General features: G+C 41.0%; 1 protein-coding gene across 1 annotated transcript in view; it reads left to right on the top strand.

The window, feature by feature from the left end:
- Window positions 1–711: 711 nt before the first annotated feature.
- The window catches only part of slc12a5a (solute carrier family 12 member 5a), a gene marked incomplete at both ends in the record, with an annotated part of 85538 nt that continues 70333 nt past the window's right edge, over window positions 712–15916 (top strand). The window contains one exon of the mRNA XM_080026060.1: window positions 712–770. Coding sequence (XP_079882186.1) covers window positions 712–770 — 59 coding nt within the window. The remainder of the gene's footprint in view (window positions 771–15916) is intronic.

The following is a 15916-nucleotide window of genomic DNA, read 5'->3' on the forward strand; positions in this document are numbered from 1 at the left end:
ATCAATTCCACTTCTCCAATCACCTCTCTCCGTTTGACCGACACCATGAAAAGAGAAGAGCTGTGTGGAGGGAGACGAGAACATAGATAGATAGAGAAGAAGTAATCACACTACTGCTTGAATATGCAATCAGTTTGGCAGCTATACTGTGACTGAGCATCATCATCATCTGAGCAGGGGCGAGTGCACGTTTGTATTTCACTCTTCTATCTGTGAGTGGGAGAGATCGAGATCAGGAGGTAGCAAGGCAAAAAAAAGAGAGAGAGAAGGAGGGAGAGAGTATGCAGCTTTGAGGCGTTCCATCACCCACCAAACTCCTGCAGCTTCCCTCTGCCCTCCTCCTCCGAGAGAGAGAGAGAGAGAGAAAGAGAGAGAGAGAGAAAGGGAGCGCAACAGAGAGAGAGAGAAAGAGTGAGAGAGTCAGGCTTACAAGCCAGCGGAGGAGAGACGTCAAGAGGAGGATCTACACAGAGAGGAGGGGGGAAAAAAGAAAAAATCCTTCTCTCTCTCCTGCTGCCTCTCTTCGAGCATCCTACGGGCAGCGAGGAGGATCCGGTGGCTGGCATATTTTCTACTGCTGCTCTTCCACTGCTGATTTTTCTACAAGAGGCTGTAACAGTGTAACAGTGGGTGGAGCGCAGGGAGAGCCGCCGAGAGCTCGATCGGTGACATCGCTCCGCAGCACAAGACGAGCGCCGTAGAAGAGCCGGGATGCTTAACAACCTGACCGACACGGAGGAGGGGGACGGGGGAGCGCAAGGCCAGGGTGAGTGATGGGATGTGTCACACGCACACACACATACATACATACACACACACACACACACACAAGCACGAGCACACACACACACGTGCACACATGCATAAACAGGCCAAAACACATGGATACTGAACATAAATCATCACCACGCAAACACATAGATCTATGTAGCACATAAATACCTGGCTACGCACAACATGCAACATGCACCATTTATGTTTACGACACGCAACCTGATGGCCGTGAGTGGTCGTTGGATTAGAAGTGTGTGCGTGTGTGTGTATGTGTGGGTTACAGCATTTTACGGTGGTCGGCCTGCTTGCCTCCACTGCTGCTGCTCTTACTGCAAGGCTGTTGTGACAAGAATAGTAATGTGCTCGCTCCATACGATGGATGGCGAGTGTAAGGGCATTACAGCTTGATACAGTACACACACGCGCGCACACACACACACACACACACACACACACACACACACACAAACTCGCACTAACACACACTTCCACACACACAAACAGACATACAATCAAATATATATGCACACACAGTACATAACATCTTTTTTTTTGCCGTGGCTTACCATTGGTTCATTCACTCTTCATGGCAAAGTAAAAACTCCCACCACATATGGCACTCTGTGGACAGGCGGTATAGGCACACACACACACACACACACACACACACACACACACACACACACACACACACACACACACACAACCACTCACAATTACAGACACCAAGCCACCACTGCTGCTAATCCCATCGCCCCCAGCTGTCAAAATGAGCCCTCCATCCAATCCCCATCACTCAGCCCCATCCTCAGTCTCCGCAGGCTTTCTAGAGAGAAACCTGTAGGTTGGCGGATTATGCGGAGTTGTGTCTCAACTGCTCTTTCAGCGGCATTTCACCAGGGAGTGCTTACCTTTCTAGGCCCAGACCGAAATTAAACCCTATTTTTCTAAATGCAAGTAGTGACAAGTGCCGCACATTTTTGGAACTGCATTAAATCATGAATGCATGTAAAGCCGGTCTCTTTAGTTTGGCTGCCAATTTCATGCACATTGCTTGATTCAAACTGAGGATAATTCTGCAGTTCCCTGTGCAGAAGCTTCAAAGCAGCACTATTTATTTTTCCTATCTGCTATATATTAAGGATTGAGCTCCCTCTGACACTGCCTTCCTCCGCCCCCCCCCCGCCCCCACCCCCACCCTTTTGCTCCCTTAATTTGTCTCATTCTTGTATGTCCCCCATTCAGTGTTATGCACACGTATCCCTGCTCTTGTCAGTCCTGGACTCACCGGGATGCATTAGAGAGACGGGTTGCGGATGAAAGAACAGTCACTAGGCTGCTTCTTCTACCTGTGAGGGCTTAATGATAAAAATAGACCAGCGCTGGGAACATGAATATTTAACTTAATGCGGGCATCTTTTTTTTTCTTCTTTTCTTTTTTTTTTCGCGGGGGGATTACAAGGGTGCGCTAAGAGCAGGGGCAGCAGTTGAAGAGGTTTGGCGGCCGAGCTGAAGCATGACCCCATTTTTAAGTGCGACAAATTTGAACCATCAAGGGCAGGTTTCCAAGCGTGACATAAAGCCACATAACAGCGCACGCCAAAGTGTTAAGCTAATATGATTAGTTAAGCGTTTGCTGCCTCTGTCTCTGCTCCTACCTTTTTTGCACTGTCGAATTTACCTTCTAAGAATCTGTTTAGCACTATGTACCTGTGTTAAGAAATGTTCTATATAAATAAAGTTTATTATTTCATCATGTGTGTATGTGGGTGCATCGGTGTGTGTTGTGTACAGAATGGCATTTTTTAAAGTTGGTACAGATTTCCATCCTGATCAAAATGCTTTCTATACATGAATGTCATGTTTTATTCGCCAGGCTGTCCCATTTATCTATTCTGAGGTAATGCATAGATAGGACCAATGTAATCAGCACAGAGAGAGCCATGTTGGGACCCTACAAGATGTGGCTAAGTGCCCACCACCACTGCCGCCGCCACCGCCTCCTCTCGGCACATCTCTCAATTTCTCTCTGTGCCCTCCTCTGCGTCTCTTTATCTCTCTCTTTTTGTCACTCTGCAGTAGCAGCATCTCTCAGGATAGGACCTCACACACACACACACACACACACACACACACACACACACACACAAACAAACACACACACACACACACACACACACACACACACACACACACATGCACACGCACACATACAAACATCCATCCCCCATTCCCTTTAATCTGAATCACAGCTCTGTTAAGATAGCTGTGCAACAACCTGAATAACTCTGTTTAGTCATCAGTACTATGCAGGGCAACTCCACATAGGGAGGGCTTTTGCCTCTTTTCAGTGAGAATGTCAGAGGCTGTAGCTGTCTGCTCTCCTCTGGTGCTGAAAGCGGCTCTCCCCCCACCCTTCTGTCTCTCTCTCTTTTGCCTGACTCCAGCACGTATATCCAGGAGCTCAGGGCCTGGCGCTGTCCGAGGTGCTGATTTATAGCCTTCATTACATGGCCGGGGTACAGCCCGGGAGAGGACAGCACAACGTGTTACATACAGCATCAGGGTGGGGGTGTGTGTGCGTGAGTGTGTGTGTGTGTGTGTGTGTGTGTGTGTGTGTGTGTGTGTGTGTGTGTGTGTGTGTGTGTGTGTGTGTGTGTGTGTGTGTGTGTGTGTGTGTGTGTGTGTGTGTGTGTGTGTTTGTAGAGGTGTGTTTATGCCTTTTTGATGAAAAGTTGAATTGTCAGGGTAATCTAAAAAATGGCGTAAGGAATCTTAAAGAGAAATGGATGCATGTTTTTACTCAGGGCCGAATTTACATATTCATAAATTGTCCTGTTGCTCTCCCACCATAATCTTAATTACGTGCACATTTTTCTCTTTGGAGCAGTGTCAGCAGCGCACGGAGGTGGGATGCAATCAAGAGTTGAAGGGGAGGTGAAGTTTTTAGCTATCCATTTTCACAGAGAGGGTCTAATGGCTGAGCTCTGGAGGGGGAAGCTGTTTGTCTGAAAGATGTGGGGCTGCAGGGCCATGGTTACTAACAGGAGGAGGGGGTTGAAATGAGTTGTTGATGTGCTTGGCAGGTGTTGAATGATGTGGGATGTTGGGTTTCGGTTGTTTGTTTCTTTAGCTCACATTGCGCTGAGAGAGTTCATTTGAGAGTGCCATTTTCTATTTTCTTCATTGTTACAAATGTACTCTATCTACAGAATCATGTACAGTGTTAATTCTGTCAGCGTTACAATGATGAGCCACTGTGTAAACAATGCTTGCTCGGACAGTCAGAGCACTTATTGTTTATGGTGCAGTATTAAGAGGAGCTGTTGGTGTTCAACCGCCTGGGTTCTTGTTAGCAAGCAAAAGTAATTTCATGCTACTTCTCCAAGTATTTGTTACTGTCTGCATTTTCTCATTTATGTAATCAGTGCTCATTAATGTGCCAGTTCAGTTTATTTGCTCCAGTGTAATGAGTGAGTAGGTTTTGTAACGTGTGCATAATTGAATATTGCTAATGAGTTTTCCTTGGACAGTCTTTGGCTCAGCAGGTCAGCTGACAGCCTCACTCCACTACAAATAGATCCCACTCTGAAAGTTTGTTTTAAAAACATGTCAAATATTAATTAATTTTACTAAACACAAATGAAGCATGCAAAACAAATTATAAATATTAATACCTGTATACTTTAAAGTAGCTAATCCTGTTGATCCTAGCTGCCTCTTTGGACATAGTGATTTTATGACACCTGTCGCGCTGGCGACATGTGCATTTGTTTAGGAAGCAGGTCGATAGGTTCATGAAGAGTGACCGCAGATGCATCGCAGTGAGGTAATGTATTTATATGTGAATGAATATGTAAGATTAATAAGGGTTATATGACTTTGATGAAGCTGATTAAACTTACATTACATAATCCCAGTTCCTGGGAAAAAATCGTACCCATGCAAAGGCATTAATAATAACTATATAAAGATAACTTTGTTTTCGCTGATGGTCTCGTTTGCCGTTACAAGTCATTTATGATCATCACAGGAAATGTTTTACTTTTCCATCAACATTCAAAAGATCCCTGAGGAGGTTTAACATACATAAAGGGTAATGCAACGACAGTAATTGCATTTAAGTGAGGGAAAAATAAACTTATATTTCTTAAAATATCGGTAAGTTTATTTGTCACAACCTGCGGTTACTGTGGTAACACAGAGTAATACAACAGGTAAGCAACTGATGTATCTGTGCAGCAAAACAAACTTGGTTTTAATGAAGAAGTCAGTCAATAATAATTGAGTAGTTCCTAACAGCAGTCCACATCTAAGTTGGTTATCTTGCTGAGGAGTTGAAGGTATGCAGTGTTACCTGCAGCTCTCCTTCTAAAAGCTCTCTAAAGGCTACGTTTTCTTGTTCCATTCCTCCATACAAAACTTAAAACTGATGAGTTAAAGAAGAAAAAAAAAGAAAGTCAGTGATATAAAAATACCAAAAAATCACTTACATTAAAATCTTAATATTCCCTGGGAGCAACCTTTCCATTGTTGTCTTTCTTGTATACGATTGTGAAGTATAAATCTGGGTTTTGGATGGTTGGTCAAATGAGCAACTCAAAAATATTTGAATACAACCTATTGGACCTTCGGAAATTATAACAGGCGTTTAATCACATTTTTTAGACCAGTTGATTTACAGATTAATCAAGAAAAGAGCTGGCAGATTATTTGATAATGAAAATAATCATTAGTTGCACTCCATCCATCCGTCCATTCATCAATCCATTCTCTCATCCCTTCATCCCCAATCTCCAGCCAGTCCGTACTCTTGGTCAAGGCTGTGAATAGGGTTGTAATGGTGTTTCAGTTATGGCTGACTGCATAATACTGCAAAATGCTCCCCGGGGCCCTCTCCTAGGGAGGCAGTTGTTGTGCATGCTCAACGTCATTATTCTCTGTCTGCCCCTTCTGCGAGTTATCCACTGTGAATGGAAAGAGAGAGAGAGAGCAGAATTGCACTGTAAGTGAGAGAGATTGCTGGCTAATACAGAACCACCGGTACTTGTTACTTGGAAAGGTAGTTCTCTGGCTGCTCACACAGACACACACGCACACACACACACACCCACACACACACCCACACACACACACACACACACACACACACACACACACACACACACACACACATACACACACACACAAACACACAAAAATGCATTTTCAGTAGCTTAGCACTAAAGTGTATCATCTACACATGAGTAGACAGACACATAGGCCTGTTGTAGCCTGAAGTACAGAAATGTATAGGTCAAGTTCAATATTTTATTTGCCATGTCAACCACGTTAATTGCGTAGCAGGAGAATGCTGTACTCTGCATTTAATAGTATAAAACACCAGTGACAATCCATATTGTGCAAACACTAATTGCAATAATTATGTTTTGTGATAAGTTTGTTTGAAATAGATACATTTTTTGTTTGTAATAGATACATTTTTTTCCTTATGTTTAATGCTAAAAAAAAATCACCTGCTCATGAGTCAGTGCTATTTTTCATCAGTGTACTACCCTACATCGTACCAATGGTTTCTGGCGTCCAAATATAGATTTTAATTATGTATCACCTAATTGAATTTAATACCTACCTTTAATAAAAGTAGATATTAATGAAACATGGGTACAATGGCTTATGTCACGGTGGGGCGGAAGAATTGGTTCTCTTTCTAATTACAGTGTGGTTACCATCAGTGCTGGGTGTCCAGATATAATAGATGGGTATTCATTCATTGGTTTGTCATTTAAAAAGCAGGAGAGTACAATCAGTGGTGAAGGGCTTTGCTTTCCCAAGGCTAGCTGTTGAGTCATACTGTTCTAATGAAAAGCTCTCACAAAAGAAAAGAGCATGTACAAACAGGGGGCTCGTGAACACACACGCACACACACACACACACACACACACACACACACACACACACACACACACACACACACACACACACACACACACACACACACACACACACACTACTATTAGTCATAACTGTTCTGCTTTAGGCTACTAACCCCCTTTCCTTACCTTGACACATTTCTATCTAATTTGGTTGATTTTGAGACTCAAAGCCGAAAAACACAATCACTGCCTTCCATTTGGAACGAATAGATCCATTCACTGCACAACCTTAATTATCCGACTAAATTGAATTGTTATGTTACAGCAACACAAGTCCCTTCACAGCCACAAAAAACAGCAGTAGGAAAACACTGGAGCAGAGGGTTTCTCAGGTCAAATATTTTCAAACGGATGGATAGTGTCAGAGAGCAATAGATGGCCGGGTGTACGGAGGGGAAGAGGGGGTCAGTGGAAGTGAAGGAAAGAGATGAATCAAGTCAACAGAAGCTCAACCAAGCTGAACACAGGAACCTTCTCTCTCACGTTACTGGGAATTGTGGCCACCTCTGTAGTTGCCACTGTATGAAACAACTACATACTGTAAGTCAAGGAATATTTGAATTATTTAAATGCCCTAAAACTAATTGAGACTTTTATTATATGAAGGCGGATCGTGATCAATTCAACGTATTTATATGATGTATGAAAGATGGATATTAAAATGTGCAGTAATAATGAATCACATATTTGAGCAGAAGGCAAAAATATATAGGAACAAGAAAAAAAAGGTATTATGTTGGTAATTTCTGAAGAAAAATTCTGCATTTGATAACGATTTAAACACCCAAAAATATAAACACTTTCCAACTAGATCTAAAAAAAAACCACAGATCATTCTGAGCGACGGCTAAAGATGCATGGAGGAGAGAGGGACCTTTTCCTGTAGATTTTACTGGGTGGTCAATCATTTCTAGCTGCTTTACAGGAGTCCAACATCAAAGACAAAGACTTGAAAACTGGTATAATATGTCCTTTTTATAGATACTTTTCACAAGGTATCCACTTGATTCAGCTAACAACTGTTGTGTGAATGTCCACACCACGGCAGATAAAGTAAATCAAAATGAGTCCAGTGGAGCTGTCGGCACACCGGTGGGGGAGTGAGTGACTGACATTTCCTTCCTTTGGCTCCGGGTCGTTATTGAAGAAACCCAAGTCCTTGACGAGTCTCTCAATTTCCGACATATCTGACACTACGGTGGACCGACCTGTGCCAGGAGATGGAACCCCCTAATGAAAAGCCTCGTATTGATTTCCTCTCACTCATGTACCTATCTGTGGTGATTTAGCTGCCGTGTTGTCGAGACCAGCCCCAGAACCATGATATCTTCTCAACCCAGTAATAAGACAATCAGCCATTGCATTGACGTTGTACGCAAAGGCTACTGGTCTGTATTTCATTTTGTGTCGGGAACAAAGATCCCCTGCTATTACATTTCCAAGAGTGTGTTTGTGTGTGTTTGTGTAAAGCCTGGCTTCATCCCATTGCATCAAGCTGTTTTCATTTGGCTCAGGAGGGAAAAATAACCAAGTAGGTAATGTGGATTGCCATGGTTACAGTCTGCGCTGTTGGAAATATTCCATATATCTGCTGATTTATGAACCCTTTACACCAAGGGTAAATGTGACAACAACGATACAGCACGTACTGCTTCTCTCCTGCGAGTCGTTAGTTTTTTTTACACAGAAATCACCGCTGTGGTACTCTAGATTACATTTAATTTGGAAAATACAGTCTGTAAATTGGGGAATTTCCCTGGTGCATGGTCGTTCCTCTCTTTTCTCAAGCTCACCTCTGCGTCATGGCGCTCTCTCCGTCTCCGAGGAAGTTAAAAACCGTCCTATCAGCTCAATCTTTGATTGCCTATGGTAACTACCAGCCAACTGAAAAAATACTCATGTTTCTTTCATCCTAAGAGTCTTTTCTGTGTACAGTATGGGCTAGGGATACGCATGACTTATCGGTTCAACCCTTTAACGCCCGCTGGCTGCCTTACTAGTGGGTACCAGAAATACTAGTTGATTAGTAATAAATTACCCACCACAAAATGTATTGCGTGCACTTCAACATTGAATGTGTGAGAATGCACTTGTGTATTTTGCAAGAGCCAAAGTTGTATTGAATGTAGTGCCACTAGGTGGCGCCTCATTTTGTTTAGTAGAAAAGATGAAGAACAAAAGCGCATACCTCGCTCTCCACCACGAGTGACATAACGACTCCCTCTCTTCTCACTTTTGTAATGAATTGGTGTAGAAACGTTGGCCTATGTTCTTGTACGTATATATTCTGATGAGACTCTTGTTCATCAGCCATTACTGCTCTTTTAACCATACAACACTAAAGTTTAACAAGAAACTTTATAAAGTTGCAAAATCAAATTAACCATCTTGTTAAGGACAAAAACCTTTCACTTGGCCGAGCGATCAATGTTTGTAAATCTGTCCGGTACTTGTGCCTGAAGATGGGGTCATTTACTTAGTAGAAGTCAGTAACAGTTAAGTTTTGCTGTCATTTTTTGTAGCTGAAATAAAAAAAATTGTAATGTAATCCTAATTATTTGAAAACAAACTTAAAGCAGCTCCTTTATTTGGACTGGAAGATAACCACTGGTGTTGATGTCGGCCAGCAGCAATGGAAATGTTAATAATCATGTGTGTTAGAAGAAGGAATGAGGGGTGGGGTTACAGTTTCAGCTGTGGAAAGCACTGGAAACCCCAGTGTGTGTGTGTGTGTGTGTGTGTGTTTATGTGTGTAGATCATCTGTTGTGCAGTATGGCATTGTGGGATTGCTGCGTCTTTCAACTAGTAAGCGGCTTAATTGGTGGGTTTGAGTGGGCAGGGGGACTGCACGGCCAGCGGCGGAGGTTTCTGTAGAACCAAGAAACAGCGGTTGGGCGCCTTGGACCAAAATCAAACAACGTGTTGTAATTGGCCCAGGGAAGGGGGAGGGGCACAGAGGGGGATCAATCCCTCACAGTCTGCTTCATCGTCAGTACTCTAATTCTGGCCAGCAGTACACCGGCGGACTCTCTTTACACGCGCGCACACACACACACACACACACACACACACACACACACACACACATACAGGAAATAGCATTTGGGATGGACTGGATTTGCTAATGAAGCAGATGGGCAATTTGATTTGAACTTCAATGCACAGATTGTAGTTCAGATCATGCAAATGATACAGCTTCAATGATGAAAAAAGTTCCCACTGATTAATTACTATACAGTGAAGTGAACAAGTTAAAGTAATGAAGCAACTCATCAGAACACTCTTAGAAGCAGGACAAAATAGAAGACAATTCATATGAGTTTCTGCTCCCTTCATTCAGACAGTGAAACTCGTTTTTCCTCATTAGTGAATGAAGTAAATCTTTGGTATTTTGATTTTTTGTCTGATGTTGGTCATTTCGACCCTAAATTATTTTCAAAAGTGGACAGAGTTGTTAGACTTTTAATGCTAACAAGCTACACCATTAGATCTCTTAATTGATAAAAAAAAAATATTTCACAGGCAATGCCTTCAAATGTTTTGTTTTGTTTTGTCCAAGTAACAGTTTAAACTCAAAGATATTCAACTAAAATCATGTTAGAAATAATATATATATATATATATATATATATATATATATATATATATATATATATATATATATGCAGCAAATATTTGACATGCATGCTTTATTTAAAGACAAATGATTAACTGATCATCACGACAATGTTTACAACTTTAAACTTTAGCAACAAACCATATGTCTTGTGTTGCTTATGTGTTGCCTATATGTTGCTGATGATCCCATTTGTTTTTCTTTTTTTAATTTCTTATAAGTTTTAATTTTATCATAACAAATTCAACAAATGGACTAAATTAAAACAAATATATAAAAGTGGTGTTAAATAAAAGGATTGTTTCATGTACCTACATTAGTGCACTGTTGTACTGTGGTGACTATACTTGTAACATCGCATTGAAAATCAAGTGACAGGCAGTTGTTGTTATGTCAATAATACATTTACATGACTTTGTGACTTTATATCGTTTTGGTATCTACTTTACATTCTTGTTTGATTATTATTATTTAAAATGCCTACATTACTACTGTGATTTAGGATTTTGTAAATTTCCCCCATCTTGCAAATGATACAGCTTCAATGATACAGCTTCAATGATGAAAAAAGTTCCCACTGATTAATTACTATACAGTGAAGTGAACAAGTTAAAGTAATGAAGCAACTCATCAGAACACTCTTAGAAGCAGGACAAAATAGAAGACAATTCATATGAGTTTCTGCTCCCTTCATTCAGACAGTGAAACTCGTTTTTCCTCATTAGTGAATGAAGTAAATCTTTGGTATTTTGATTTTTTGTCTGATGTTGGTCATTTCGACCCTAAATTATTTTCAAAAGTGGACAGAGTTGTTAGACTTTTAATGCTAACAAGCTACACCATTAGATCTCTTAATTGATAAAAAAAAAATATTTCACAGGCAATGCCTTCAAATGTTTTGTTTTGTTTTGTCCAAGTAACAGTTTAAACTCAAAGATATTCAACTAAAATCATGTTAGAAATAATATATATATATATATATATATATATATATATATATATATATATATATATATATATATATATATATATATATATGCAGCAAATATTTGACATGCATGCTTTATTTAAAGACAAATGATTAACTGATCATCACGACAATGTTTACAACTTTAAACTTTAGCAACAAACCATATGTCTTGTGTTGCTTATGTGTTGCCTATATGTTGCTGATGATCCCATTTGTTTTTCTTTTTTTAATTTCTTATAAGTTTTAATTTTATCATAACAAATTCAACAAATGGACTAAATTAAAACAAATATATAAAAGTGGTGTTAAATAAAAGGATTGTTTCATGTACCTACATTAGTACACTGTTGTACTGTGGTGACTATACTTGTAACATCGCATTGAAAATCAAGTGACAGGCAGTTGTTGTTATGTCAATAATACATTTACATGACTTTGTGACTTTATATCGTTTTGGTATCTACTTTACATTCTTGTTTGATTATTATTATTTAAAATGCCTACATTACTACTGTGATTTAGGATTTTATAAATTTCCCCCATCTTAAGTATACCTATACCTTGTCTGAATGACCTGCATATTACTGTATTGTGAAATAGGTACATGATTTACCTGTTTTAAATCTGCCCTGCCCTTATAAAGACTAAGCTATCCCCAATGCCCATTAACCACAATGGTACAAATTGATGAGGATGTTTCCAGTGATAAAAATGAAGCCACGGTACCTCTCATTCCCTTCAACAACCTGCAGTCCAGATGCCACTGTTGCAATCAAGGCCGACACTGATTATAAATCTCCCCATTTGCGTGATTGGCCACAGTAAAGCCCAATGGTCCGTTTGTAATTTTGGCAATAACGCTGTAAATGGCCAGAAGTTTCAGCTTTTTCTCTCTTTCCAGTTTTGCTCTTAGTTCCTGGCCATTAGGGTTCCCAGAGTGTCATTAAAGGATATTACGTTTTCTTTTTCTTTAGTGGAAATGGTTTGGCAGCGCTTTGAGGATGGGGGGGGGGGGTGGCTGGAAGCATGATGAGATGTCTCTTCAGGCTTATAATGCTGAAAAGAGTTTGGCAATTCCTTCATCAGCCTCTCTATCAATTAAATTCAGATGTCAATATTTTCATAAATGCGATGTCGAAAAGGTCTGTCCTCCCGGTGTCAATCGAATATTTGTGCTCAAATAAACTGTTGCATTAGCTAATAACAAACCCCTTCATCCTGCTTTCCCCCTCCTTCACACATTGCTCGCTTGAAGTAACAGATAAATGTACGAGGACATTACTGGATTAGGGCCATTATGACCGGGACACAAAGAGCAGCTCTATAATTTGAACATTTTCAATGGCAGGGCTATCAGTGGAGTTGTTTGGGAAAATAGTCATTCATTGTGAAAAGGGGACACTTTGCATCGGTTTTTGCCAGGGCAAACTGTAGACAGCTAATTCTATAAAAAAAACACACACAAACACACAAAACAAACTGATTACTTATTATCAACTAAATAGTCCAATTTGTAAACAGCCTATGGTGCTCAAAGCTGTTTGATGTCTTTATAGCTATAAACACAGTCTATCAAGCCATAGTGGCATTTGACGACAATGTCTTTTGTTAGGCATCAAAATGGCATGAAAGAGAAGACAGAGGAGGTGAAGAGATTGTGATTGATGCTGCTGTTAGTGGCTAATAGCCTCTGTGATTATTGCCTGAATTTTACACACACAGTAAGTCTTCTCATAGGACCGGTTTAGGCGAAGACGTATCAACTGATATAATTCAGCAACATATAATTTATTTTATTTAATAATTGAACGAAGTCACTCGAATTTCAGGTGCTTCTCTAAACATTTTACATAATTTCATCTCCCTCGCTCTCATAGAAAGCAATCAAATGCCCCTCAAATGCCCCACAGTAGCCACTGCCTCTATATCATCTTATTAAATCATTGCCTTTCAGCCCACTACTTAAACACAGCCCAGCTAAGTGGACATATAGATGCATAATCTCACAATCAAATATTTATGTCAGTAGGTATGAATTTCATGCACCGTTCCCCTGAGTATAGTGTCGCCTTTGGCTAGGCCGACCACTTAGCTCACCGTGCTACAACACCACCCTATGTCTCTCTCTCTCTCTCTCTCTCTCTCTCTCTCTCTCTCCTTTCTCTTTGACGACAGCTTGGTTGACGTGTCTGCATAACTCTCAGTCACGCGAGTGTCTGGGGCAGATATAGCCGTATGAATAGTATTTCCCATTTTGCCATGGCCCGGAGAGCCTATCAGCGATCTCGGCAAATGGGGATAGACCTTCTGTCAGTCGGGCCCCTCCACTGCGGGCATAGAGCCGTGCCACTCGCCCCGTGTTCCATCTCGGCCCTCAATAGGAAACCATTAAGCTATTGTCAGATAGGAAATGGAGCAACTTAACTGGAGAGCTCTGGGATTGGTGTTTTGTGTGCCGCAGCATAAATACAGGGGATTTCTGGAGGCACCCCAGTGTTTGATGTTTTATGTTTAGTGACCAGGATTAGAGGATATTCTGGCTTTTTGGGTCGTCAATTTACAGTCGTGTACAATACTTTTTAGGTACTTGGCAAGATGAGGTTTTGCAATTTGTCACATTTGTACCTCAGATTGGTTTAAAAACGGACACTTCAGCCTGTCACTTTGAGTTATCTATCAATGGAGTTGATGTTTCGTTAAAGCTGGAGTAATCAATGTTTTTATATTAACAAATGTACTATGTCTACTGTAGGAGGGGCTCATTCGCAGCAGTGGAATTATCATTTGAGCATTTTAGGATCTTTAAGCTCAGTCGATAAGTAGCCCACAGTGGCCCACAGCTTTCATTTTTTAAGGTCCATTCTATCCACTCCCATCTCAGCTTTGAGAATTTCATATAATTCCTAATTTGTGAAATGTATTTTTAAGTGTTCAAATGACCATCCCCGAGAATAAGTTAAGAAATTCTATTTGAAATTCCATTTTACTTTATGTCATGTGGCGGACAGAAACACGACTCCAAATGCTGCATTCACTTGACAGTATCTGCTGGACCTGTCAATTGGCAGCTGTTTGCTAACACGCCAATTGTTGCAGCTTTACAAGGTGATACCATGTCAATGTTGTGCTTGCAGCTTGTTCTGCTGCCCCCAAGACACCAAAGAAAATCAATTATTGCTGCTTTATGAAAATGTTGTGGGACTCTCCATCACAAGACTCCCCAATGTCCCAAGAAACTCTCGTGCTGTAAAAGGTTTGATGAATATCAAGGGAAAAAACTCAAATAACGCAAGGAAAATGTACTCCCAAGTGCATTCATTTCTAGAGATGATTGTTTGAGATGTGGCAAGCAGTAGGAAACATAGACACCCTTAGTTCAAAAATCGTTATTAAATCATTTGTTTCACTTGACATTGTCCATCAGAAAGATATTTTTTGATGTTTGTGTCTCAGATTACAGCTTTGAAGTGCTATTCTCATCCATCCTCTCAGATATATTTGAAGGGACCCTTTCTTTTAACGCAGGCTGCACCATTCAAATGATGGTAGTGAGTGACACTTTGCACCATTGTAAGTCCCCTAATGAATGCATTTATTCTGCTTTTATGCTCTTTATTATTCAATAATGCATCTTAAGACTTCTGCTGGGGGACATAAAAGCCTCCAGCTTCTTAAAATAGCAGCCCTTATGGTCTTCTATTTTGCCCTATTATTCATGATCCATCAGCTGAAGGAGTTTCACGACGTAACCTCATATGTGCTATGAATGCTTAAAACGAAAATCCCTCACCACTGTCGCTTCGCATTCTATAATTTTTTTATTTTTCAAAAAGCTGTCAACTAGTCTTTGCCCCACGGATCTCAGTCCATTTGCTCAATGTTCCATGTACGTCTCTTGAGAAAGGCATTACTACATGTATGCTCCCGGCGGCGAGAGTGAGAGCTTTCCGTGACCTCAGTCCAGTAATCCCTGGACGTCTTCTTACACACTGCTGATCCCTTCCTCGTTTGCTATTCATCTTCCTTTCCTACCCTGTCATCTTTGGCCAGGATGTCTAGATTATTTAATCCAACACGTCCTAATCTCCTCATCCCGCTACTCTGCAGCTGTCGCCCAGTTCAGCCATCGAACCGCTACTTTGGTAGTTTTCGCACAGCCTGGGACCTTGGCTCAGCGGCTCTTTGTCACAGATTGGCCTGGCCTCGAGACCTCGCAGCTGCCCAGTCAACTAAGAGTAATCGCAGTTGTAGATTTTTGGATTTGCTAATGATCCTCTAAAGCTACAAAACAAACAGTGTCCTTTATTTTGAATAATTCAACTTCCCTCTTTAAGTTAAGTTGCTTTATTTGTCAATCTAACACAAGGCTAGATTGAAATGTGTCTTTTCGCATATCCCCTCTCAGACCACACTCAAGAGAGGGTCCTTGCGCAGAGTCAGTCATAGCACAGCGCCCCTTGAGCAGTCTCGGTGGTTGAGTGCTGTGCTCAAGTCCACAATGCTAGAGATGGTGGGTACCCTAGATACCACCACCACTAGTTTTACAAATAATCCCCTTCTGTCCAGTGCCAGGGATCAAACCTCCATAGGCCATCCTACCACAGCTTGATTGCTTTTC

The sequence above is a fragment of the Ammodytes marinus genome (assembly GCF_949987685.1).
Source record: "Ammodytes marinus genome assembly, chromosome: 4".
Lineage (NCBI taxonomy): Eukaryota > Metazoa > Chordata > Actinopteri > Uranoscopiformes > Ammodytidae > Ammodytes > Ammodytes marinus.